Source organism: Sinocyclocheilus grahami, unplaced genomic scaffold (assembly GCF_001515645.1).
Source record: "Sinocyclocheilus grahami isolate Dianchi unplaced genomic scaffold, SAMN03320097.WGS_v1.1 scaffold36.1, whole genome shotgun sequence".
Taxonomy (NCBI): domain Eukaryota; kingdom Metazoa; phylum Chordata; class Actinopteri; order Cypriniformes; family Cyprinidae; genus Sinocyclocheilus; species Sinocyclocheilus grahami.
Window position 1 is genome coordinate 4,477,681 of NW_015505215.1, and position 27,144 is coordinate 4,504,824.

At 37.9% G+C, this 27,144-nt stretch overlaps 3 protein-coding genes and 1 pseudogene across 4 annotated transcripts; 2 read left to right on the forward strand and 2 right to left on the reverse strand.

Annotated features, from left to right (window-relative positions):
* Positions 1–910: 910 nt before the first annotated feature.
* LOC107581603 (TEPSIN adaptor related protein complex 4 accessory protein) lies at positions 911–6,830 on the forward strand. 2 transcript variants are annotated; one of them, XM_016267234.1, is made up of 13 exons: positions 911–1,100; positions 1,470–1,542; positions 1,625–1,716; positions 1,888–1,981; positions 2,588–2,655; positions 2,889–2,970; positions 3,093–3,161; positions 3,291–3,479; positions 3,560–3,746; positions 4,765–4,872; positions 5,006–5,084; positions 5,217–5,351; positions 5,644–6,830. In XM_016267234.1, exons 1-13 carry the CDS (start codon positions 1,062–1,064, stop codon positions 6,142–6,144), a joined length of 1,716 nt encoding a protein of 571 aa, XP_016122720.1. In that variant the 5' UTR covers positions 911–1,061; the 3' UTR covers positions 6,145–6,830. The 2 variants fall into 2 exon arrangements, with proteins under 2 accessions (XP_016122720.1, XP_016122719.1); XM_016267233.1 differs by lacking the exon at positions 911–1,100 and adding an exon at positions 1,107–1,220.
* Positions 6,831–6,835: 5 nt separating this feature from the next.
* LOC107581605 (protein FAM104A-like) lies at positions 6,836–10,660 on the reverse strand. Its single transcript, XM_016267235.1, has 4 exons — positions 10,530–10,660; positions 9,887–10,011; positions 9,284–9,395; positions 6,836–8,476 (listed from the first exon to the last, which is right to left on the reverse strand). The coding sequence occupies exons 2-4, from the start codon at positions 9,916–9,918 to the stop codon at positions 8,225–8,227; spliced, it is 396 nt and encodes a 131-aa protein (XP_016122721.1). The 5' UTR covers positions 9,919–10,011; positions 10,530–10,660; the 3' UTR covers positions 6,836–8,224.
* A 1,099-nt stretch (positions 10,661–11,759) lies between these two features.
* On the forward strand, positions 11,760–15,305 carry LOC107581604 (uncharacterized; annotated as a pseudogene).
* Positions 15,306–17,994: 2,689 nt separating this feature from the next.
* On the reverse strand, positions 17,995–26,314 carry LOC107581606 (GLTSCR1-like protein). The gene is made up of 11 exons (XM_016267236.1): positions 26,023–26,314; positions 23,171–23,216; positions 23,034–23,082; positions 22,888–22,953; positions 21,291–22,628; positions 21,116–21,176; positions 20,540–20,624; positions 20,303–20,448; positions 20,109–20,203; positions 19,750–19,852; positions 17,995–19,333 (listed from the first exon to the last, which is right to left on the reverse strand). The coding sequence occupies exons 1-11, from the start codon at positions 26,111–26,113 to the stop codon at positions 18,873–18,875; spliced, it is 2,541 nt and encodes an 846-aa protein (XP_016122722.1). The 5' UTR covers positions 26,114–26,314; the 3' UTR covers positions 17,995–18,872.
* Positions 26,315–27,144: the final 830 nt, after the last annotated feature.

Sequence of the window (27,144 nt, forward strand, 5' to 3'; positions counted from 1 at the left end):
ACTGAATCTTTTTTTTGTGAGTGAGATAAATTAATGCATATATTTATTTTCTCGTTCCCTACTCAGGGAACCATGGTTACATAAGTAACCCGAGACGATTTCTCTCAACATGGGGACAGGAGAGCTGTCAATCAATAAATTGGGGGGGAAAAAAGTAACTTGCGTTACTTATTTGAAACAGTAACTCCGATATTCTCTTGCAAATTAAAAAGTAATGCGTTACTTTACTAGTTACTTCAAAAAAAGTAATCTGATTACGTAACTCGCGTTACTTGTAATGCGTTACCCCCAAAACGGCTGAGGAAGGAATGCTAGTTGAACGTGTACCTCTCCTGAACACTGAGCCAACAGCTCTGAGAGGAGTCTCATTCTCGCTCTGCTGCGAGTCCAAACATTTGAACTAGACATAGTTAAAAAACTTCAAAATATACTACAATAATGATTTTATTTAGCGGCAATCTGTTAATAATCCTACATTTATTTAAAAACCACTGTAACGGCTCATAGATGTAGTGTGTATATTCAACACGGACAGCGCCATGCTTGTGACCTCTGACTGCTAACGCGTGTAAACCTCCCATTGACGAGTAACTGGCCAACCAGTGCGTTAATCTGGAAGCAGAAACATATGCACTACTTTATAACTGGTTGTTTTGTTTTTTGTCTGGTGTAGTTTCCTACTTATGGTGGAGAGCCTGTAGTAGCTGATTTCAAAGACATTCGGGATTTCGAGAAATCCACTCCATATTAACTTCCGCAGTCGATCACGTGTTCTTTAGTACCACGTTCTATTGGCTACGACATCTTTCATTTATTTCCGCGAATCGATTCTTTTAAACCGATCATTCCAAAGAAGTAACTCCTGACGGAATCGGTTCAACTGATTCACTGAAAAGATCCGACTCACAAAGCGGACGTCGCCTACGTCAAACCGGAGTCGGCGAGCTAAACAGAAGTCCGTGTGGTTTGTGAAGACATTCTTGGGCAGACAGGACCTGCGCTGTCACCCGCCTTGTGAGCAATGGTACATAGACAGGCGATAAAACACAGATTTCTTCACCATGGCTGCATTATTGGAACGGTTGGTTTTCCTACAAAAAGTACGTATCCGTGGAATCTGGCGTTAGAAGTGGTTAAATAGATAAATGGACAGTTTATCTCTGCATATGATTGATATTTCTGTTTACAGACAGTGGAAAAAGACAACCACAGTTACCATGGTACTGTCTTGGGGTTTTGAAAATATACCATGGTATTACCATGGTCTTTTTGACATGTACCATAACATGAGTAACTATGGTCTATGGTAATACCAGTACTATACCATGTTACATTCTGTGCAATAATATATAAACATACCATGGTATTACTATCATTGTGCCATGGAACTGACTTTGTGAGTGGATTCAGATGATAGTAGCACTGTACTATAGAAGACAAATTTGCTCACCTCTTTTTTTATGTCTCAGGTGCCAACACTTATGCGAGCAACATCAGATGACGAATCGCCCTGTCCCGGCTATCTCTTTGAGGAAATCGGCAGTATCCTTTTTTGCCATTACTTAAGAGGGCAGAATAATGAACGCTCTGTCAACAGTGGACTTTAACTGTCATGATATTTGAGAAATTTCCCATGAGTCAGTGGGCTGCTGCCAGTGTCTTCTTGAGTACCTCTTGGAGAGACTACAGGTGGAGTCCTGCCACGTCAAACTTAAGGTGAGATTGGGTGGATTGCCTCGGTTGGAATCCAAAAGGTTGTTCAGGATTCAAACCCTGAAAAGGGTCATTCATGAACTTCCTTTACTGAGCTCAGTGTTTTTAAATGTTTTCGAAATTTGGGCTTTAGTGGTGCCATGGTGTTTATTGTGCCTTTTAACGCTGTCCAAGGTCCTGAAGATTCTCCTGCATTTATGTGGCCATGGACCACCTCACTTCCTCACAGAGCTACGGCGGAATGCTACATTTATACAAGAAGTAATTGGTAAGCAGATCTAAACAGTTCAAGATGAACACTTTAGCACTTTCAAAAGGAAGTCATATTAACTGATTCTAAGGATTCAGTGTACACACATAAAAACAATCAATATGTTTCAATCAATAAAACCAGAGCATCAGTAACTCTTGAACTTTTTCAGTCAAGATGCAGTGATGTCACCAACTCATTTCACTTGGGGAAACAGGATATTCAGCAAGATAAAAATGTAGGGTGGGACTTGGTTTTAGCCACTGGGAAAGGATTGGATTGGAAAGTGGTCTCTGTATGGGATTAATTGGTGATGCCAGCCAAACTGGGAAGTCATTTAAAGGCAAAGCAATCATTTATATTGTGATGAAAGTTTGCAAAGACATATGTTTCTTGAGCACCAAATCAGCACATTAGAATGATTTCTGAAGGATCATGTGACACTTAAGACAGAAGTAACGACTGCTGAAAATTCAGCTTTGCCATCACAGGAATAAATTACATTTTAAAACATATTAAAACAGAAAATAGTTATTTTAAATGATAATATTTCACAGCATTACTGTATTCACTTTATTTTTTATCAAATGTCGCATTGGAAAGCATAACAGACTCCTTTCTTAGTGTACAGTGGCCCCCCGGACCCCATCCATGGAAATGCTCTCTTTCAGAAAGTCAGAAGCTCGGCTCAGGTAAAACTTTCTCTCTGTGCAGACAAATCAATATCATCGAACAATTAAACTGCTGTACAGTCATTCCTATGACCAGTACCTTTTTTGCAGTCTTGTATGTCAACCTGTCAAGTCAAGGTTCTATTCATAAAAATATGCCAAATATAATTAATACAGGAAGCAGTCCGTTTTCTGTGTATTATTTCTAGTTATTTATTAATACCTGAATTGAGTCAGTGTTTGTTTCTATACAGGAGTTGGCTACCCTACTCTTTAATGATACCATGTCCCTAGATTCTGGACTGTCTCCACTCAAAACAGTGACACAATCTGTGGGTGAGTGAACCAGGATTTGTGTTTTTGAATGTCTCTATTTAGTTTGTTTTAATATAAGCTTAAAGTAGTAAAGTGTTATAGTATGTGTATACCGTGATGTATACCAAGATGTTTGTTTGCAGGAATGGGCTCAGAGTCACTCAGGTCTGGCATGCAGGGGTTCGGATACAGCCCAGGAAGGAAAGAGTCCAGTAAGACACAGACATTTAATATCATTCATCCTACTCCTGACCTAAACTAAAAAAAAAAATTTCAACTGGAAGGTTGGTGCTCGTGTGTGTCCTGTCTTATTTCACGCAATGTTTGCCTCACTCGTTCAGGTAGAGGAACTCTTTTGGACAAGATTCAGAAAGCTGCCGAAGCGGTTGCCAGCGCTGTCCTTCCTCCAACAGAGCATCCTGGCATTCGTGTCCATGACAACCACTACCACGCTGTGGTGGCGCCCTCAGCTACTGTGGAGATGGCAGAGCCAGCATGTGCCTACAACATCCAATCTCACTGCCACAGAGGTGACCCATGCACTGATTTTAAAAACAGGTCAAGTGTATGTTAAGAATGTCAAAGAAATGACCATTTCTTCTCCTCTCAGCATCTCACAGGTGCCTAGGGCAGGCTGGAGGAGGCTGGGAGGAAACGGACAGTGGGCACAGCTCATCCCACAACTCATCCCAGGAGACTGCGGAAGCCAGCCAGACCTCATTGGGAGGAAGCAGTAAGTCGGGCGGCTCGGGCAGCCACTCCGGTGCGAGTCCGGAGAGCGGTGACCTATCAGAGCGGTAAGGGACAGACTGCTACAGGGCTGCACACATTGCTTTCTCAAGTGTTTGAGGTCATTAACGCCAGGTCATTGCATATAGCTAAGGGGAAATTTAATTCTGGCGTCTTATTTCCAGTATTAAAACAACAGCATCCCATGTCATTTGTCATAATTTGCAACAAAATCACAAGAAATATAATATATAAGAAATAATATTATTTTTTGCATTATATCATATTTTTAATATAAAGGAGGCTTATTTTTAGGACCATTGAATTATGAGTATAATTAAGCAAAAACTCTCTTTATCATATTGAAATTTTAATGTTTTTCAATGACCCTCAGATTATCATTACTGTTAATCAGTAATTTATTAACTGTATTACAATAAAAAATAAATCTTTCATTTAGATTTTTTTAAATAAATCAGCATACATTATGGGCAAATAATGGCATATCAAATATATGGGCAAACAAATATTATTATGGTTAAATGTGTAAGTATTTGGGTATTTTTTATGTTTTTGAAAGAAGTCTATTATGCTCACCAAGGCTGCATTTATTTGATCAAAATAACTGTTTTCTGTTTATTATATTTTAAAATGTAATTTATTCCTGTGATGGCAAAGCTGAATTTTCAGCAGTCGTTACTTCAGTCTTAAGTGTCACATGATCCTTCAGAAATCATTCTAATGTGCTGATTTGGTGTTCAAGAAACATTTATTATTGTTATCAATGTTGAAAATGGTTGTGCTGTGACTTAAAACTGAGTATTCAAAAGAACAGTATTTGTTTGAAATAGAATGTTTTGTAACAAAAATGTCATTACTGTCACTTTTGATCAATTTATTGTGTCCTTTTTGAATAAACATTAATTTCTTTAAAACCACAAATATTTTGTAATGAGAATGAGATTTTAATATAGGCTCAATTTTCACAAAACAAAATAATAATTATTATTCTTTTTATTTGGATTCTTTTTAGGTTGTGTGATATTCACATTGTTATTTTGTTATATTTGTGTTCATTTGAATCAGTGTGGAAGCCATTCAGTTCTGTGGTCAGGAGACGGCACTTATCAACAGACTGTCCAGCGGTTCCAAAGTCTTCCTGTCCAGAGAGGAGAGCCAGCACTTCATCAAAGAGTAAATGATTCATGAGACATGTGCATGGTTTTGGCATCAGTGTAGCCAAATACACAACTCTTGGGTTGTAATGTCAGTGCATGCAGTGTCATAGATAAAATTGTTTACATCTTGATCCTCTGTTTTCTTTCAGATGCTCCACTCTCAACTGTGAGGTGGTCGTTGAACTTTTGTCTCGCAAACTCCAGGACCACACACAAATCGTCCAGATGGTAATGTCTCCTATTCTGTTACACTTAGAAGTTATTTCAAATAAATACATCCTTAATTTTTTTTATTTAACTTGTATGAGCAATTTATATTGATAACATACCGCATAACCAATTTGTATTTCCTTCCTCCAGAGGGCGTTGTGTGCTCTGGCCTGCCTGATTTCTTCAGATTTCCTGTCTCTAGACCATATTTACAATATCATACATAAACACCTTGCACAACTTAGTGAAGGAACCACAGGCCCTGTCGCCAACAAGGCAACCAAGGTAACAATTGCCCTACACAATTGCCAAAGTTTTTCAAAATAAAATTATTGGAATATATAAAAATATAGATTATTGGGAGTACTGTATGTTGTACAGGAAAATACAATTTCAGTCTTTCTACTTTTAAATTGAAACCTTTACTTCAATTCCATTTAGTGACTAATTGTGAAATTTACTAGCAATTTCTAAACAAACATTGCTAGCAAAAACAGTTTCTACACCAATTTTTTCCAGTGTAGTGGTATTATCTTTGTAATTATGTAGGACTAACAGATTATTTTTGTTTAATTAGCTTTTAAGGCAGTTTGAGGCCTTGCTTGGTTGTGTCACAAATTCCAAATGTGACCGTGCTGGATGTCCAACCTCTGCCAGCTCTTCGCTTTCAGATCAACCCTCTGAATCTATAACCGTCCCCTTTGTTCCGGGACAACTAGGAGACACCTTAACCTCTGTTATCCCATCAGAGGAGACCCCATCTACACATCACCTGCAGGGTAACAGCACTGCACCTGGGTCTCATATGAAAAGAAAACAAGAAGATGGAGAGTACAGGTACACGGAAACCTCTAAAATCTCAGAACCACCCAGACTGTCACTCTTCAGTGGAATGGAGTTAGTCAACAGAAGCAAGCCTGTATGCTTGGTCGAGCCTGTTCCTGTCGAGTCAGGTGCCCAGATAAGTGTAGAAGCCACTACAGGCACAGACTGTGCAATTGAGAAAAGCTGTGAGAGAACTGCAGGCTCACTCACATCTAGTGAGCAAGTGTCTGCCTTCTCCTTCCTCAATCTCTGATGCCAACATTCATTTACGGTTATTTGCCGATTTGGGGAAAAATAACTTCAGAATTACTCAAATCATGCATGTCTCAGTTTACATGCTGACTGCATGTATCCAGGAATATTCCAGTTGCTGTAAAGGAATTTTTGATCAGAAATAATTTTTCATGTAAATGTGGTCGCAGTATTTATGGAGGTAACATCCACCTGCAATTGCAACTGCAACATACTCTTTACTCACTGTCTAAATGCTGCTAGTGGTTCACATTAAGCGTTCAGAGTGGGAATGTCAAGTCTTGATCATCATCAGTAATGGTACATCTCTTCAGATCATTCTGATTTCACTGAGATACATTTGAGAAACAACTCGGGAAGCTTTTCTGTTGTGGTGTTAAACACAAGTGTCACTGCAATGGTTGCTACTACTTGCACTACAATCTTTCCTCTTACTTAAAGCACTTATGTCTTCCTGTGTGTATTTATAAAATAAGAACAAACATTAACACCCATACTGAGTTTAATCCGAATGCATCCTGCCAAAACTTATGTGCAACTATATAAAGAACTGTCTTGTGTGAAAGTGTTGCAGTATTAAAACTTAAAAGGCAGGTTTGAATAAGAAAATGGCCTCATGTCCATTCAGAGCCTGAAACAGAAAAAAAAATGAATACATATATTTTAAAAAAGCATTTTTATTTACATCAGCAGAACATTTAATAAAATAACAATGATTTCAAATATTGTATATATGCTAGCTATATATTATATACAGTCCTACATACAAAACAATGGTGACCGCAGGGACAATTTTCATCATCAGAAGCTAATTGTCTTTCACACAAAGCATAGTGCCTGGGATGTACAGTATTGTGCATGGAGTAGTTTAAAGTACATCAGTATCTCGTACACAATTACCTGCTTGAAATGATGTAACTGTCCTCATACGATCTGTTTGGACTAAGCTTCAAAATTTAGTTGAGGATGTATGTCTAAAATGAACTGAACTATACTAAATTTAGGAGCACTACACCATGTAAAAAGAATCATGTATATTGGTCAAACACAGGCATAAATGGGTTGTATTGATATTTTATGGTAAAATATTTAGTATCTTGCAGTGACGTGATACTGTAGAGTGCTAAGTTAGGTGCAAGCTTATTTTAGGTCATTCCTGGTCTGCCCATAGAAGACGAGTCCTCGTATTACAGGGAGTGCAGTGACTGATCTAAACTAGTTTATTTCCAGCTCTGATTATTGCAAAATGAAACCAGGAAATTATTGTGTGAATATCAGACATGGCTTTCAAGTTGCAGTTACTGGATTTGCACAATGATTCATTGGTTTACATTATGTACATTAACAGACCTGAGTCCAGCATGCATTTTCAGAATTGTCTCTCTGATAATATATATTTTTTCTAAGGTAAAGTTAAAGAGAGACTATGTCATATAAACATTCTAAGGATCTGGCACCAAGTTCCATCTTTAAAGTCTGAACCTTCATGGCACACAGAGAGAAATCCTCTAGACCTGAGTTTTGGATATGTAAGCAATCATCAAGCCCCAAAAACTTCCTGAAAGAGTCTAAATTCCAGTCAGAACCAAACCGGGATCTTCTGTTCACACGTCAACAGCATTATTAATCATCATGGAATGACTCCAAAGCAGGGCTGCATTATAATCACATGGTTTCTAGACTTCAGCTCTTAAATACAGGAAATTATTTGATTTATTTTCCTTTTCTAGACCGGACAAAGTGTGTCAGAATTGGCCAAATGCATGTCTCTGAATAAAACGTGACCCAGAACTGCAGTAGCACCATGTGTGACTGTTTAGTAAAGGGCAAAAGCTTACATAATCTTACAGGAACTTGACAATTTTCAAGATATTTCTTTTATGTAGCACCTATGTGAAGTTCATGGTCAACACATCAAGTAGAGCCCCACATAAACACTATGAACATGAAAAAGTGCTATAAGAAAGAAGACAAATGCATTTAGAGGGCCTATATTTGTGCTAGGCCTTCAAATGGCCCATAATGGCCCTCTAAAAGGTCCCCTGTACATTGTTCCTTAATGCCAATGGGTGCTGGAAGAGTTACGTCTGCCCTTGTTGACCATGAGTTTGCAAGCTACTGAAGTGGGCCTCCCTTAAGATACGGTTGATGTGATCGTATGAGACGTTGTGGCTCAAGGAGACGGCCGGCTCTTCTGCTGAGATGGTGGGGGCAATGGGGCTGCAGGGAGCCTGGGATACATGGAGTCCTCTTTGGTCAGTGTTCTGGATGTTGGAACTGGCTCCTGCCATCCGCTCCGGGCTGCTGATCCCACTGCTGTCACTGCTGGAAGACTGTTGGGTGACAAGGAACTGAGAATAAAAATAGAGGAGTGGAGGTGGTTTCTGTGCTTTACCACTTCTGATTAAAGTTTTCTTTGGGTTTACTAGTTAATATACTACCGTTCAGAAGGTTGGGTTCAGTAATTTTTTTATTTTATTATATATTTTTTTTTAAAGAAATATGGCTCGTTTCTGCCACGGAATAAAAAATACAGGCAACTGCAACTATTTGCAATCTCACAATTCTAACTTTTTTCCTTGCAACTGCAAGTTTATATCTCGAAATTCTCAAGTTATAAATTTGCAATTCTGAGTTTGCATCTCATAATTCTGTCTTTTTTACAGAAGTTTACAACAGGCTGCTGAAAATTCAGCTTTGCCATCACAGGAATAAATTACTTTTTAAAATATATTCAATTAGAAAACAAGTTGTTATAAATTGTAATAATAATTCACAATATTACTGTTTTTACTGTATTTTTCATCCAATAAATGCAGCCTAGGTGAACATAAAAGACTTGTCCTACTTACGAAATTTTGTGAAGTATGAACTGACTATAACATTTTTAAAATGTCTTACAATTTGGTAGTCAGAACAAATAAAAAAGAAAAGAAAAGAAAAATAGCATCTGAAATTTCAGTTCGTTCATGGAAGGCCAAGTGGATGATTTGGTCTGTGGGATACAGCCTTAACACTATACTTCAGCACTTTCTCTAGTGTGTCCCTTTACGAAATATATTCTAGAATGAACATCAACAGTCTCAGTTTACCATTCTTGAATGAAAGAAAGTTCCTGGCCAACTGTTGTGCCTTCTTACCTCAGAGTCCCAGACATCACGGCCAACCTCAGGGAGAAAGGAATAACCTCCACACCTCTTTGCCTGGGGAAAGCCCTGAAGCTCCTCAGCATCACAGCTGCGTCTGCGTTTTCTGTTGACAGAGATCATCGCCTTTGACTACTGTGTTCAACATGCATAGAATAATTTGTAACAGTCTTATTATTACTAAACAACCAGGTCTTTTTGAGCTGATTCTGAACATTCTAGACGCATATCTTTCTAAGTAGTAAGTGTATCACCATTCCCTAAGCAATGGGGCAGTGCAGACTTGATTGCAACCGTTAGTCACCAATATGTCCACTGCAGGATTATGACTCAGATTTAAGAATAAAAATGTCATCAGCTCAAGAGCTGTCAAAGCTTGATGCTGGATAACAGCACAGACTCATTTAACCGATATAGCTGCTAGTCTAAAGGATCAGCCTTCTAAAAGAACATCTAAAAATAGCCAGCAGACATGAAGTACTACACTAAATCTGCATACACTGTCAACAGCAGCATCATGGATGTCTGCAGGACATGTGTGTTACATAAATGCATCATGAAACACGCATGCAAACTATTAGAAGCAAATGATGTTACCTGCTTTCTGTCAACATGTCGTATCTGTGCATTTGGCAGTCAAATAAGGGCACACAGCACCTCTCAGTCTCAGAGACCACCGGCTTTCCTTTCAGCAGAATGAAGGGATCTGTCAAGATTCTCCCCTAATGATGAGCGAAATGACAAATGTAATTCACAGTGAGAAGCTGCAGACACGTTTACATTGCAGTGCCGGTGTGCAGAAGGCATATTAATAATATTAAATAATTCAGGCCTGCCAATATAAGCTTATAATATCAGTTTATATGCGTTATGATCCATTCGTGAGATACATTGAGCTATTATATTCATACTAGAAAAATGATCTGCATAGGGTTGACAAAGAACGGAAGGGAAACACATTATCTATATAATTTAAATATAAACGTCTGATGTTAATTAACATTATTGTCTGAAATCAGTCAAAATGGCTCATTTACATAAGTCCAATGATGCAAATCGGTAATAATGTTACAAAAATAGTGCGTTCAGAATGTCAAGCAGAGAGACGGATAGCACAATGCTATGTGTAGTTCACTTTACTTCCTCCTAGCGACGAACTGTTCCTACGACAAAACAAACGAAGAGATTTGAACGGAATAAATAGTTTGTGAAGAGACGAAAGGGTTGTGATGTACTCTACCTCTGTCTGTTCACAGATGGATCTTGAGTTCAGTCATTTTCTGAAGTTACAATGTATCCATCGCTCTCGCTCTCTCTCTCTCTCTCTCTCTCTCTCGCTCGCTCTCTCTCTCTCTCTCTCTCTCGCTCTCTCTCTCTCGCTCACTCACTCACTCACTCAGGCTTCCATCTGTTGCTGTCATAATGACGTAACATGCGTGCCTTCGAGCGAGGGGGGACGTAAGATTCGTAATGTTTTATTTTGAATTGAATTATTATTTTGGGATTTTTCTACATTAGATAAAACATCTACGGTGATCTGGATTTGGCAAATCATCTATTAGTTTAGAATTGTATTCCCCTTCAATATTTTATTCAGCAATGACGTCAATTTGTAGTCCAACCCGCAAATTGGGGAATTTATCCTCAAACCTCTGTATTATTCCGTAGTATTAGCCAACAATTTGACATTTTAGAAATAGACCATTTTAATATTACGTTATTCCTATTTTTATTTTCAAGGAAGATTATATATATATATATATAAAGATACATATTTAAAGAATTCGTGTATGTATGTATATATATATGAATCCTTTAAATAACTCTAAAAATTTATTTGATTGTAAGACTTCCATGGAATACTAATATTAAGTTAATATAATTCATTGTAGAATTTTATGTATTTTTACAAATATAATTTTTTTTGTTTATTGTCTTTTGCTTGTACATGTTTTTGCTTTGTCACGATAAATATAGACTACATAAATAAATAGCCTTTGGTTACCTTGGAAATGTATTATGGTTTTTTGAATAACAAAATGTGAAACTGTCTTGTTAACCACAGACCTTACATTACTCATAAATAAAAAACTCCAATTCTAAAAAAAAAAAAACTTCTACAAACGGAAAAGTTGTATTTTTTATTGTAATAATTATATTAATATCTGAATTGCCTCGGAAGATATCTGGAAACACTATCTGTGAACTATGCTTCAAAAGATGCTTCATTAAAAAATAAAAGAAAATTTCGAATGTATAGCAAGTCGCTCCTGACGTTCGAAAAAGATTGTTTAATTGCTTTCGCGGGAATGACTTGATCAATGGTGCATACATGCAGTATTTACACACAGGCACTGATAAAGACGGCTAACGGGGTCTTTCGTAACTCGAAGTAATCCCGCATGTCCACTAGCGGGCCGTCAATTACCGCAGAGTCCGTTATTTTACTTCATTGTCCGATGGTAACACATATCTGCAAGAGCTACATAAAAATGCATCGGAGTTTTTTATAACTTGTTTATGTGTGGCTGCTTTAGAAACGTTCCCAATTCAGAGTTGAATAATGTCTTTAAAAGACACAGAGAAGATCTTTACCTCTTTCTTAGAAAGATGGCAGTGAACTTATAAAGTATGAGTGTAGGTAGGCTAAGTATCAAATCTACGTATCTGATAGATGATTTGTCCATTTTAGTATCTCATGCCTTATTTGTTGCTTTTAAGATTCCTTAAAATCAAAATTGGAGATTTAAGGCCATCTGGTGTACTACTGAAAGTTGACTAAATTACTTTCTAGCAGTTTTCAAATCTATAGCTATTTAACAGATAAAGGAATTATACCACACAACACAGAAAATGGCTCATAAAACAATTTCATCAGGTCTTTAAGATGTTTCTTCTGAGAGTTATGCGGGAAAATATTCAAGTGCTTCTGCAAGCAGCCTTGATCTTAATCCTTTTGGTCCAGTCCTGTAACATCTGACTATTCTTAGATTTTTTTTTTTTTTCCATTTAGAAGAGTGTCCATATTGTGGAAAGCCCTTCAAGCGGCTGAAAACCCACCTCTCTCACTGTAAAATGGCACCAGTTGTACAACCCAAGAAAAGCATTCAAGCACCCAAAGAATTGAGTGCAACCATTTCCAGACAGAAGATCTATAAAAAGACAGCAACAACAGAAATAAATAATGTCATATTTGATGAGACACTAACCTCTAAAGGAAGAAGGAAAGATGACATTCACAATGCAGACAGTCTTCACACAACTACTGAGGTCAAAGTCCCATCAGCTCAGACTCGGAACACAGAGAGGCCTAAAAGCAAATGGCTTACTAAAAGACAGAAGGAACTTGAGAGATTACAGCTGTTAGTGCCAGTCTCAAGGAAGCCAAGCAACTCTATCTCATTATCCATCAACGAAGGACATAAAAGCTTTTGTGAGATCTCCAAAAGACCAAAACAGGGAACATCTCAAATAATGGAAGAAGTACTAAAGGCAAAAAGAAACTAGAGATGGCACCATTATCAGAGCACTTGTCCATCACCAAGAGTAAAATCAATACCCCTGGATTTGTTCCAGCAATTCTGAAAAATTGCAGTGTGCAACATGAAAAACCAAAACTCAAAGTTAACTTCTTGGAGGAGCTTGAAAGACTGAACAGTCAGAACAAGGATTGTGATCTAGTATCTAGTGCAAAAGAGCATAAAGCTCATACTTTCTTTTTATCCAAGATTTCTGTGTGGGAGCACATCAATGATAGTTTGTATTTCAAGTGTGCAACAATCAAGCAAACCCCAAACAGCAGTTATCAAGGTTGCCATTCCAACATCACCCACTTTAACTGAAACCTTCATTCATCAACCCACAGAAGGCATCCTAAATTCAAGATTGCAGGGCATCAGAATTCTATCATGGAGTCCAGAGATAGTGACTACTTGCAAAAGAAAACAGTTCTTCACAGAACCTTTAGGCAGCTATGCTAATGAATGCATTTGGATTAAGGATCAGTCTGCTGGACCAGCGGCCCAAAGTGAAGGTAATGCATGGTTTATGTGATCTTTGGTTATTTATGTAATGGATTTTAAGTAAATAGGCAATGCCTTTGAAAAAAAAGAGTAAGCACTTTAATATTTGTATCTAGTTTTTTCAACGTTGACTTATGGGACTAATTAAAGCTTGAACTCTCCTAAAAGGAGTGAAAACAAAAGGTTAGCTATGTATTATTTTTACATAGCAAACTATATACCTAGGGGCTCTGATGATTTCTGTGATGTGGAATACAGTAATAAAAAATAGAATAGCATGGAATGTCACGGAATTTGGCCAAGTTTTAATGAGCAAATCAAAAGTAGGGCTGTACACTTATCGAAGTCATATTAAGAAGATATGGGCTAGTGTCTGTGAATATTAAACCACTAAAAGACTGCTATTGAAACATCAAGTCTGCATGTTCTTTCATCTACTACACATACTCATGCACATGTGATGCCCCTGGTGTTTTCAGCATCTGCCGTCTCACTACATGAGGACATGAACACATGAACTTTTTTCACCAGAGTTTCACTCTGAGAGTTTACTTTTTGAGTATTTCAGCATTTCATTTAATAGTAAACGCTTCATTATCATGATGTATAAAGCACAGCTCACACAAACTCCTTTTCAGACCAAGCAGCTTTCTGTTGGTCAATGTGCCGAATCCGCTTGACCAGATTGAACATGTTGCGAAATCTTCATTGGGAAGTCTTTCACCCTCATACTAAATTCTCAGGAACGTGGATTGCCATTGAAATGACCATTTCACCTGCGAAAATCTGCAGAACAATGTTAAATGTGAACACACCTTGAGTCAGAGTACACTAAATACACTCGCAAAAAAAAGTTGTGTTCGGTAGCAACAGTGCACTTCCCACAAGCACTTTCTGTTAAGATCAAATTGAACAGTATTACAAAACACAAGTACACTCTTAAAAATAAAGGTGCTTCAAAAGGTTCTTCAAGCGATGCCATAGAAGAACCATTTTTGGTTCCACAAAGAACCATTCAGTCAAAGGTTCTTTAATGAACCATCTCTTTCTTACCTTTTTATAATCTCAAGAACCTTCTTTCGCCACAAAGAACCTTTTGTGAAACAGAAAGGTTCTTCGGATGTTCAAGGTTCTTTATGAAACCATTTAGACAAAAAGGTTCTTCTATGGCATCGTGAAGCACCTTTATTTTTAAGAGTGTACTGTACTGCCTTTATTTGTCACTTTTTAACACATATCAAAAGTTTCACACAAAAAGTGCTTTATTTTTTAAGATGACATTTGGGTAAGTGTGCTATAGATGCTAAAGATAAAGTTGCATAACACAAACAAAGCATGAAATCCTGAAAATTACAGAGAGGGAATGGGTTCTGACCAATTAAAAAAATTAGTACGCTTCTGAAAGTTTTTTTTTTTTTTTTTCCAAGATTGGCAAGCTAGTTTTCATTCTGCCATTATGAGAACATGAAAGACTGTCTATTTTGGACTACCACTGTATCAAATCATTTTGGTGAGATTATTAGACAGCTAATTGCATATAAACAACAGCTATTGTAAACAACATTTCATTATCATAGGTTTACATTTGGGTACCATAGAATTATTATGCACAGTCTTCAGTTTCTGAGATATCAAGCTGAAAGTGAATGAGCTACACTTTTATCAACTTGGCTGGAGGAATTAAAAATATTATATGTGAAACAGTTTCTTTCCTTATTCCTCCTATTGCAATTTTTGATTCATTCTTTCATGTAAATCTTTAATTTCATTTAAGTCCCTCATCCTCATTGTGCTTCCACGCCAGTTTTCATGACATGTCCAATTTCTCATACCAATCCTAAACAAAAAGAGATTGTTTAGATGACAAAATATGCTTTTGTCCTTGCAGTGCCTGTAGTGCAGTGGAAACTTGGAGATGTCAGGTTGAATGAACTTAGTGTCTGGCTTGGTGCTCAAACTCCTGTGTCACCCAGAGAGATTGTAACCATGTTGAAGCAAGGTTTGTTCCTTAACAATCATAATACAACATAACATAGCACTTGGTCTAGTGCTTTTGAGTTTCTTGGTTGTATGTGATCAGGATGGCAGTGGTATTACAGGAATGGCTTTGCTAATCAAGTCCAATCAGTATAATCACACACAGCTGGACTCAAATGAAGGTGTGGAACCATCTCAAGGATGATCAGAAGAAATGGACAGCACCTGAGTTAAATATATGAGTGTCACAGCAAAGGGTCTGAATACTTAGGACCATGTGATATTTCAGTTTTTCTTTTTTAATAAATCTGCAAAAATGTCAACAATTCTGTGTTTTTCTGTCAATATGGGGTGCTATGTGTACATTAATGAGGAAAAAAATTAACTGAAATGATTTTAGCAAATGGCTGCAATATAGCAAAGAGTGAAAAATTTAAGGGGGTCTGAATACTTTCCGTACCCACTGTATATTGATGTTCGTAGAGGAGGAATCGGTGGGATATCCATACTGTTGACTGTGTCCTGTGTTACATATGGAACTACCCATATCTCAGTGAGTCTGAATTAATGTCATCCTCCCATAATCATTGACACGCATAAATAAAATGTCTTGTTTTATGCTGTTTTATAGAGAAAGAACGCTGGAGAAAGTACCATTAAGGACGTTTGATGGTCTTCATAATTGTAGCACACTTTGGAGAAGCAGCAGCTTTGTGTTCAGGGCCATGAGGGCACAATAAGATTAATAATTAATAGGACAATATTATAACACCAGCAACTAGTAGTTCACTGCAATATGAGGTTTGCTATATTTTTGTTAGAATGTGTTAGTATTTTCTGGAAGCATGGATAATGGAGTTATCTTATTACATTTTTAAATATTCATTTATTCACAAAGAAAGAGAATGTTAAGCTAAACTTATATTTATATAATTTGAAAAATTGTTCTAACAAGTGTGCAGTTTTTGTGTAACCGAGTAGTGGACTAAGATCTAATAAATTACACAATATTGTTCAACACTGTTGGGTTTTCTTTGTAAGACTTGTCATATATTTCATTTATTTGTTTACATGACCATCCTTTAATTTGCTCATTTATATGAAAAATATATAAATATCCATAATTCATCAAAAATGAAGACATTACAAAATATTAGCTGTATTCAAAATGAATTTAATATTTATCTTTGCTGTTGTAATGAACACTCACAAAAACAACAAATCATGACCTGACCACATACAGTATGACTGAACACATACCTAACATAATAAAAATAACTTTTTGTTTTACATTCTTTTTCTTTACAAAAAGTATAAATATTTTGTGTTTCATGTTTTTCTTTTTTGTAATACAAACATTACAAATCAAGTTTTGGGTGATGCAGAAAATAAAACGGGGTATTACGATAACTGAAGGCCACACTCGCACAACAAAAAGCAGTAAAAACAAATGATAGACTATTTAAACTTGTTTTCACTCGCTCTCTCCTAAGGCAACGAAGCCCTTCGAAGTGAAGGTCTTTCAGAATGCTCTCTAATACCGACCCCTAGAGCTCAGATCAGAGAGAAGAATATTTCACTTTTTTTCTGTTTGTCTGTTTGTCATTTTTGGTTGAACTGCTGGGAAAGACAGTGGAGTTTAGTGTTAATGATCCAAAAACAATGGGATGACATGTATAGATGGAAATAAAGCATCCTTCTCTTCAGCTCTGGAATGGATGCTGATGGAAATGCAGACTTGTGAAAATGTCCACACACTACGGTTTCTCTGCTCTGGTCAGTTTTTTGACATTGTCTTGGTCGTATTCCCATCATTGAATCTCACAAGCCTTGTAATGGCACAGTTAATATATGTTCTATCCTACAAAATACAACTGAATGCTAACAGTCTCCTCTTCAGAAATGATTTCTTAAAACTGGTTGTTGAAATGTGGGCCTGTCCTCCTTCAACCAAACTACATTATCTCAGTTAACAGCCATCTCCTAATGCAACTCATTAGGGTAAGAAAACCTGATATGCTGTGACGGCACTACTGCTGCTTTCACCACTTTATAACTCATATGAGAAGTGATCTGCAAAGGGGCTGTAAGAGCTGTGAGCATGGCTAGCTGTCAAGAACAAGGTCATGTCCACATGTGCAAATAGGAGCTGCCACCAGAGGCAGAAACTGCAAACCGACCGCCAAGACCACAGCCTGACCAGCAGGGGACTCAACGCACGAGGGAAAATGAAAAGTTTCAAACAACATCAATGTGGGTGAATCTCACAGAAATCTCAAATCAAAGGAAAGAAATATGTTTAATAATGATATTTGATTTTTGTTGTATTATGACATTATTGCATGACTATAAACACATTTAAAACCAATTTTCATTAATGCAACAAAACGTATTTTCATTATAATTAAAGTAGCAATATATGATAATGTGAGAAAAAAACGAAGATACATTTCAATTATAATGTACTTATACATAACGGTATTGTTGCACTGTCTTTAATTCACGCTTATTAAAATATATACCATACTTTATAAAAAAAGAAAAAGATTTTTATTATTTTTTTCAAAATATGTAATATGAATTTGATGACAATAATACAAATTCAAATGTAAATACAACAATAAAAATTTAAGGTAAAATTTGCTTGATTATCATGAAAAAATTGCAATCACAATGCAAAAAACAAACATATTGCTGATCCTAAAAATGGTTTTCATTTATTTTTGCTAAATATTACTTATTTTTATTTCCTTTCATTTTGGGTCGAAATGTGGTACGTTTTTATGAGATTCACCCATGCAAGTTCTTTGAGACACTAACTTTAGATACAAAACAGCACATACTTTCTCCAGGCAGGGAGCAGCACAGATTTTACAAAAAAAAAAAAAATTGTATTATGCATCATTTAAAAAAAAAAAATTAATTAAACAAATATAGATAAACATAATGTAACATTGTACCCTCAATCTGAGGACTTAACTTTCCCCTGCACAAAACCACACAAGTGAGTTTTGTCACTGTGGAGAGGTCACATACCTGTAAGGTACAACAAAAAAGTAAACCAAAAATAAAGAGCACAGCCAATGCTCAAAAACAATTCAACGCGCAGGTGTGTTCGTGTGCATCACTTGGTCAAAGTCTACTGCAATGATACAACATAAGTGTTGAGACAACCATACAACCTTAAGTGCAGACAGACTATTAGACTAAGTGTCTGATATTGACCGATAAACTACAAATATCAATGTCTACTCATGACATTTCAAACATGACACTTACTACTTGATTGTGTGTGTATGTGTGCATGTATTTATGTGTGTGTGTGGTTACAAATGTATCCTGTGAAGCATGTCAAAAAGGCTTACTTATGTAAACTTCTCTAGGACAACAGGCACAGTATTAGAGTATCACCATCACCAGATTCACCTTCCTGTTCCTCGACATCATCAGAGCCGTTGTGTGCACACCCAATAATGCCAATGTACATCTGCTCACACGTGCCGTGGAGTTCAGCTTGCACACACATGGCATGAAATGAAATGAGATTAACATGGAACAACTAACAAACATAAATATGGCACTGTCTAACATTCTAAGATGCTATTCACGGCAGCCTCAAGCACAGAGTCAGTGTCAGCCAATGGGGCGTGACTATGATCTGAGAGATGTTGCTGTTCATGACCCTGCACCAGGTTCGAAGGGTAGCCTTGGGCGGAGCTATGCTGTGATTGGCTGGGAGATGTAGGGTAGTGTGCATGTTGACTGTTGCTGCTGATTAGGTTGATGGATTTCTTTTTTTTTAGATCCAGGATGCACTTGATGGGAGTTCTTCTGTGTTCCTCCATTCCTTGTTGTTGAGGTTCTGTCCTATAAGCAGGTTCTCTGTGGCTGTTCATACCCTGCCCATCTCTTCCGGTGTGACTTATGGAATGCCTTGGGGATGTCTCCATTACACTGGGATTGCCCTCATGGGAGGCTGGGGTTAAAACTTCTGCACTTTGGATCTTCAGTTTAGTGCCACAGCAGAAGTCTTCCAGAAAGCCATCTGAGAGAGCGATGTAACGAAACATTACAAACATACAGCCAATCAAGCACAAAACATTTGTACAATTTTGGTTGAATTTATTAATAGATGCTCTCTAGGGCTTTGGCAATTGTATATAATTATACATGTTACTTTGCATAACAAAGCTGATGTGCACATATTAATAAAACATGTAAAAGTTGATCACAAAAAAAGTATGAGTGAGCACCAAACTCCAAAAATACATTTTATTTCCAAATGCTACTCAACTTTATTTAACCAAAATAAAACTAATAGGAAACATTGTGAATTTACTTAACGTCAACATGGTTTTAAACACAATATCTGAGAAATGTTTCAACTTAGGTTAAAATGTTTCAACTTAGCAATGACAGACAGTGAAAATGGCTAAATATAACCAGGCTTCCATCTCTTACCTGGATCCACTAATATCATTCGTTTGTCTTGGGTCAAGTTGCCCCGTTCCTCTTGATTAAAAGTCCTGTCAATCATCACCATTTCTGATGAAGGGCTGGACCTCTGAAAGAGCAGTAAGTTTTGCATTAATGGGAATAATATTAGAGTAATTACCTACAAATAATTCTAAGAGGTCTTTTGTACATCTTGATTAAAAGTCCTGTCAATCATCACCATTTCTGATGAAGGGCTGGACCTCTGAAAGAGCAGTAAGCAGTGATCAGTTTTGCATTAATGGGAATAATATTAGAGTAATTACCTACAAATAATTCTAAGAGGTCTTTTGTACATAATTTAAAGTGCTGTGTTCTACACCCACCTCTGACTCCACCATGAGTAAGCGCCTGTATTTGTTCACCATGGCCTGCGTTCTGCTTAACACTTGTACAGCAACTGCCTCAAACTCCTCATCAACTGTAAAGTTAAAAATGGCCATCAGAAACTAGGTCATATTCAGTCAATACTTATCTGTGGTTAAATATTAAATATGTTGAGGAAATGTTGAAAATGCACCTTCAGTGAAACCTTCATCTCGTGGTGGTGAGCCTTGGAAAACATGATAGGGCAGTAATCTGTCAATGACATCATTAAATGAAGTGAAGCGCGTCCGCTCTGAAGACATGACTCCACTGTGATCTCGTCTTAACTGCTGGAGAACCCTGTAAAATAAGACCCAGTGTTAAAAATCATTATTTTTACTATTTGTTGACACCAACTGTAACAGGTGCAGAGTACAATTTGGGCACTCACATTTCTCCTCGAGTAAGTTGTTGAGTTGCAGGTCGCTTCGGTGTGAGAGGCCATTCCTGACCGACAGGAGTGAGTGTTTTCACAGCTAAGATTTAATCAAATAAAGAAAAAAAAAATTAACTGATGCAAGAGAGGAAATTTTTTTCCACAAAAACATTAAGCAGTACAATTGTTTTAACAATGATAATAATAAGAAATGATTCCTGAGCATCAAATCAGCTTATTAGAATGATTTCTGAGGGATCATGTGACAGTAAACGCTGGAGTAATGGCTGCTGAAAATTCAGCTTTGCCATCACAGGAATAAATTACATTTAAAAATGTATTAAAATAGAAAACAATTATTAGTAGTTTTTACTGTACTATTCTATTTGTAATCAAATGAATGCAGCCTTGGTGAGAATAAAAGATTTATGCTTCAAAAACATTACAAAATTTTACTGACCCCACGCTCTTGTATGATAGTGTATATATGTATGTAGGAATGAATAAATGAATGCATAAATAAATACATAAAAAGTTTTCATTAAAACTGTTCACTGACAGAAACACCAAAATATTTCAAAGGAGTCTTACTTTTGGTACCAAGGAGATTAACTAATTGTGTTTGCCCTCTTTGTGTTGCTGTTGTGGTGTCCTATGAAATTGAAGAAACATTCAAATGTGATGAAACAATCACATTAAAAACAAAGGCAAGCAAAGTCGCAATAAAAAAAGTATAGGTAGATCAGTTGATTCAAATATGTTTCACCTGGTTTAAAGAGACTTGAAACTCCTGAACACCAGAAGTAGCTGGAATGTTCTGGGCCATGGGCATTAGGAGGTGCTGTCCTGGGGTCACAGATAACTGTTGACAAACCTGTGGGCCTTGGATGCCAGAACTGACCATGGTGAGGTGGCCTGAAGCCTGTGATGTCTGTACAGGTGTTGGGTTAGGCGAAGAGCTGGCAGTCCAAACTTTGGCCGTGGCACCAGGCCTTTGAGACATCTGCACAACAGGTGTCGGTGAACCTTGATTGACTATCAGCTGGCCTCCAGTTGAAAAGTTCTGCCCAGCGATAAGCTGTACTGTTGTGTTCTGATTGGTGAGGATGGAGTAGGTGGTAGTGCTCAATGACGACTGGTCGCCCACTTGAGTGTTTGTTTGTAACACCTGCCCATTCACAGCCTGGAAGCCGTGAACAGTCGTACCAGGGGTGAGGGAAATAGAAGTGGGTAGCAAAAACTGCCCTTGAGACAGATTGGATTGGGACTGTGGTTGAGCTTGTTGCCCCAGAGGTGAATGCATTACAATGCTGCTGGCTGGATTGACCACTTTCACCTGTTGAGCAGACTGAGGAGAGCCGCTGGCTGTGTAGGGGCTACTGACTAAATTCGCAGTAGTGGTGGTGCTGGGTTGAAGCCCAATGTTGCTGATATTGTATAGAGTTTGTCCCCCTGTCTGTAAGGGTTTAGGCTGAATGGGTCTAATCAATGTCTGTTGCATAGGGCCTCTCTGGATGATAAAATTCTGAAGAGGTATCGTCCCTTTATTGAAGGACATTGACACCTGACCAGCTGCCGAAGGGGCGAACATGGTACCTTGCCCGCTGTTGTTTGTCACTACATTTCCGCTCGGCCTCAACAAGATCTGAGACTGTTCCAAACTGTTGATAGTCATCATGGAGGAGGCACTGCCATTGAAGGACCCCACTACCTGGATGTGTCCAGCGGGGCCATTTGGTATGGGTAGTTGGGGAACCTGCTGTATAAAAGCCTGAGGTTGTGCCAATGGTGCCACCACACCAGGACCCGCGACACCTCCAAACCCTCCAGAGACCAGCTGCTGAGGGAAGGCGGTAGCTGTGGGAATGAGAGATGGCTGGGAGTCCAAAAGGGCTTCTTGAGCCAATGTCTGCTCTGTAATATCTGCTTCCAGCAATGACTTCTGAAGGATGTCAAAGGGTTGGTCCTCGCCCCCAAGATCGACTCCATCTGGTGAGGTTCCACTGTCGAGGTCATCCTCGATGAAAGGAAGACTGCTTCCATCAGCCTCCCCAAACTCTCCCAAATGATTGTGGTCATCTTTGAGTTCTTCGTTGGAGCCACCCTGAGTAGAAAACCAGTTGTTGTTTAGATGCTCTTTCTAAATCCCTTTCTTGAGCATAAGAAACAACATCTATGGGGCAATTCATATCATATTTTCGTTTATCATTTAATATATGTTATTTTAATGTGAGTTTGAAAAGAAGTTCCCACTCAAGTAGATAGTAACTGGTCTTTATGCCCAAAATAGTTGCCCAGAGTCACTTCAAATATGGCCACCATGTGAGCTAACATTCCTTGATAAGGACTTTGATTATACTCACTGCGTCACTGGTGAAGAATGAACTGGCCGACCCAAACGCTGCATTAGTCACATCATCTTCTCCAATCTGTTTGAATGTCACATTTGAAAGTTGTCAATAACCTTTCAATATAAAACACAAATGTCATATATTCTAAGCATACTTACAGATTTACTATTTGAACCATGAAGATACTCATTCAATGCTTGCACATCTCTGTTGAAATAAAACAGTTAATGAAATAAAACGGTTTGTGTCGGTAGCTCTTTAAACTATAATCATCAAATTATCTAAAGCTGCTTACCCTATAAAATCCAGAAGACGGCGGTCGTCTTCATCATCCATTACACCTGTAACACAGTAATTACAGATTTATAGATTTTTCAATGAACTCAACAAAGTACAGTTTCCTTACATTTTAACTCGGCCCTGACTTTGACTATGCTGAAATATAATTTGTATGAACTTGCTCCTGAAAACACCTGAAGGATCCAATAAATGTATAATGTGTATTAAATGTGTATAATGTTCTAAAACAAAATCAAATCCCTGTAATCTGTCAGGGACCCCAGTTTGTCAATGAACATTCTCAGGTATAGTTTGTAATTTAAAGCATAGCCCTGTTGAAAAAACCAGCACATGCTGGTTAGGTATGTTTTGACGCTGGGATGCTGGTTTAAGCTGGTCCTTTGCTGGTTTAAGATGGTCCTTTGCTGGTTTATGCTGGTCTTTTTGCTGGTTTATGCTGGTCATGTGCTGGGAAAGGACCAGCATAAACCAGCAAAAGGACCAGCATAAACCAGCAAAGGACCAGCTTAAACCAGCAAAGGACCAGCTTAAACCAGCAAAGGGCCATCTTAAACCAGTAAAGGACCAGCATCCCAGCGTCAAAACATAACTAACCAGCATATGCTGTTTTTTTCAACAGGGAGGTTAAGCCTAAATATATCATATTAAATTCAGGTACAATAATAAATTAGATATATTAACAGGCCAAACTATGGGCAACGGCTGTTGAAATAACATGTTAGCAATGTAAATACACAAATGTGGGACAAACTCAAATTAATTAATAACTAAAAATGTCAAACTAGTGTTTATGAAGTGGCATTCTCTGACATCATTCTATTTTCAGAGAAAAATATATATAAAACAAAAAATAACACATTATATAGGTGTGTACTAAACAGTAATAAACTGTTTGACATTGCACCAAACACATGAAACAGTAATGTTTGAACAGTAAAACTGTGTAATATACATTGCAGTTTTATTTAAACACGAATATGATGTCTATGTTTAAAAATACACAAGTCGACTGTGTGACAGAAAGAATGGCTGCACTTTGCTGCAGCTACACACTTTAAAATGGCGGCTGGAGATTGAAACTGCGCCACTGCTCGCCACAACCGACAGACAAAAGACATTATGACGCAGAGTACTTGTGCAGTGGTAAAATGCTCCTCGACTGTAGTTTCAGATCATATTTTTGTAAAGTAGCCATAGGAAAGTGAACAGCTTGAAAATGCAGGTGTGGAAATGTGACAAAGGAAGCGACGTGGGGGATGGGTGAAACATGTTTGGCCAGTTTGATTGTTCACTCACACTTAACAAGCTTCTGTTAATGTTTTATAACACATTTTATGGTCAAGGCTAGTGAGGGAATGAAATTCGTTGTGTGTGTGTGTTTCCCCCCCAATATTGATTACACGTATGAACAGCATTCGATTGACACATTTTTGCGCTTTTGTTTCAAAACAAACAACGACGCGCTGTTAAAAACAGCTTAATGAACTTGCAGAAGTCCACCACTGCGAATCTAACCCTTTATTTAATCATTAAACAGCATACACACAAGAACAGAAAACGAAACTCGAGGATCGGACAGTCTGAAGGTTATAAATGGATACGATTAATAACGTCTCAATATTAATATTTTATATATGCTATTCACATTCAAAAGTTGTAACATTTTCTAACTAGCAAGACTAAGCTTGCATTATCCGTGTAGTGCGATCTGGAAGAAGAAGAAGAAAGTATGACAGATTAATCCGGCCCTTTCACATGTCCTGGATAAACAACTTCAAAATGTTTTTTTTTTTAATTCGTGCATATGCATGCAATTAAGGTTTTTATAAACTAAACGACGTACTGAATATGAGAGGTATATTAGTATTCGTTAAGGCTGAAGTCAACTTAGCAAGCCAAATGAGGGAGGAGATGAATCATTTTTTTCTTCCTCTCTTAACAAAAAAACCCTATCTATCCTCTTTGCCTGTTAAGTCAAAGGGGCGGAAAACAGACACGTAGGAAACCAGCAACCCCTCAAAATACACAGTAAAACCCTGTCGAAGCAAGGCGACGCATTTTACAGATTCACTTGTCAAACGGTGGCAGGGAGGACTGAAAAGGCTCTCCATGGCGCAAGGGCAGGACGCACAAAACCCGCCTTAATCTCGCTGAAAGTAACAGCTAGAAACACACAGGGACTTTGTCCATAAATAGACCGAGGCTGGAGAGGCTAGTTTAGTCGCACGGCTCGAAAATGCTCTTCTAGAGGCGTATTTGTGCATCTGTGACAGCCGGGGAGCGCAAGCAGGACGGGCGGCACGAAGAAACGCGTATTCGGCTTCGGACGGCTCGGCTAATACTGGCACGGATGTCGTAGGTTTTGTGAAGGGGGTAAAAGCGGATCATCAGGCGAGTCCTAAGCATTCTTCGTGCTCCGAGTTGTTGATGGCCTTCTTGAGGTTGTGGACGCTGCCCTACCTATTAAGAAACGGCTGAATTCGTCGAGCAAAAACCGAGCGGAGAACAGAGCGTTGGCGAAGCATAAATATTTATTTGAATTTGCATCACACAAAGACGACTTGAATAAGAGGCAAACCCTTACTCCTGTCTCACTCCTCTTGAAACCCAATATCTCCATTTGGCAACTTTTAATTTGCTCCCCCTCCTCCTCCTCCTCCTCCTTCTTCTTCTTTCTCCCTCTCCCACTCATATATATTTTCCCTCACTGTCCTTGCTGCTCAGTCTCAGATAGATTTTTCTCTCTCCACGCTTGCTCTTCCCTCCCCGAAGGAAGGGGAGGAAGTGTGTGTTTTTTCCTTGAAATTTTTATCACAAAATTATAATACACTCAAAGGGGAAACTCACCGTCATGAAAAAGCAGTGCCGTGTCCACGGGGTTTCCTCGCCATCTCTGCACGGGCCGGCGGAGCAGTGCGGCTCCAGCAGAAGGCAGCATCACTACATAGTGCACTACACTCCATAGGGCTCTTTACTTGAAAGAAAAGGGGTTTCCTAAACTCGCTGTTTACTATCGAGAAGGCTTCTTCTGCAAAATACAAGTTAAAGCTGCTGTTTTGATTAATCACTCTAAATGTCTGACATGAATAAGTGAATAAAAATTGTGTTTGTAACAATCGACAGGGGGCGGAGAATCCTTAACGACCACACCTTTGTGTCCTGAGATCACACATCACCCACAAGTGTGAACCAGACGCAAATATTATAAACGAAACATCACCAGTGTTGGGGAAAGTTACTTTTAAAAGTAATGCATTACAATATCGCGTTACTCCATAAAAAAGTAACGGATTACGGTCCTTAGTTACTTTTTATGGAAAGTAATGCGTTACGTTACTTTTGCGTTACTTTTAAAATCTGGACAGGGCTTGCTTGTTTGTTTTTAAAAATAAAAAAGTTCTATTTTTGGCAAATATAAAAACCTTCGAAATGAATAAGCCTCAGGCTGAAGGGAAAGTACATTTACGTCCGCACAGTAGAATGCAGAAGAAGACATTTCAACACACTTCAGCAATAAAAAAAGACACAAATGTTTGTCTAGAGTAATTTGTGCTTATTAGTATGAACTGGATCATCGAAGGTCAGAAGCAAAGACATTGGTTAACAGAATGGGATTAAATACATAAAGCATATTTGTGTTGTTTAACATTTAATTATTGTAGGTTTGCGTCATATTTTTATTCATTTTGAGGAATATTGAATCTGTGTTTTCTATGAGTGAGATGAATTAATGCATATTCATATTTATTTTAGAACTACAGTAACATCTGATTTCTCTCAACATGGGGACAGGAGAGCTGTCAATCAATAAATTGGAAAAAAAAAGTAACTTGCGTTACTTATTTGAAAAAGTAACTCAGATATTCGCTTGTAAATTAAAAAGTAATGCGTTTCTTTACTAGTTACTTGAAAAAAGTAATCTGATTACGTAACTCGCGTTACTTGTAATGCGTTACCCCCAAAACTGAA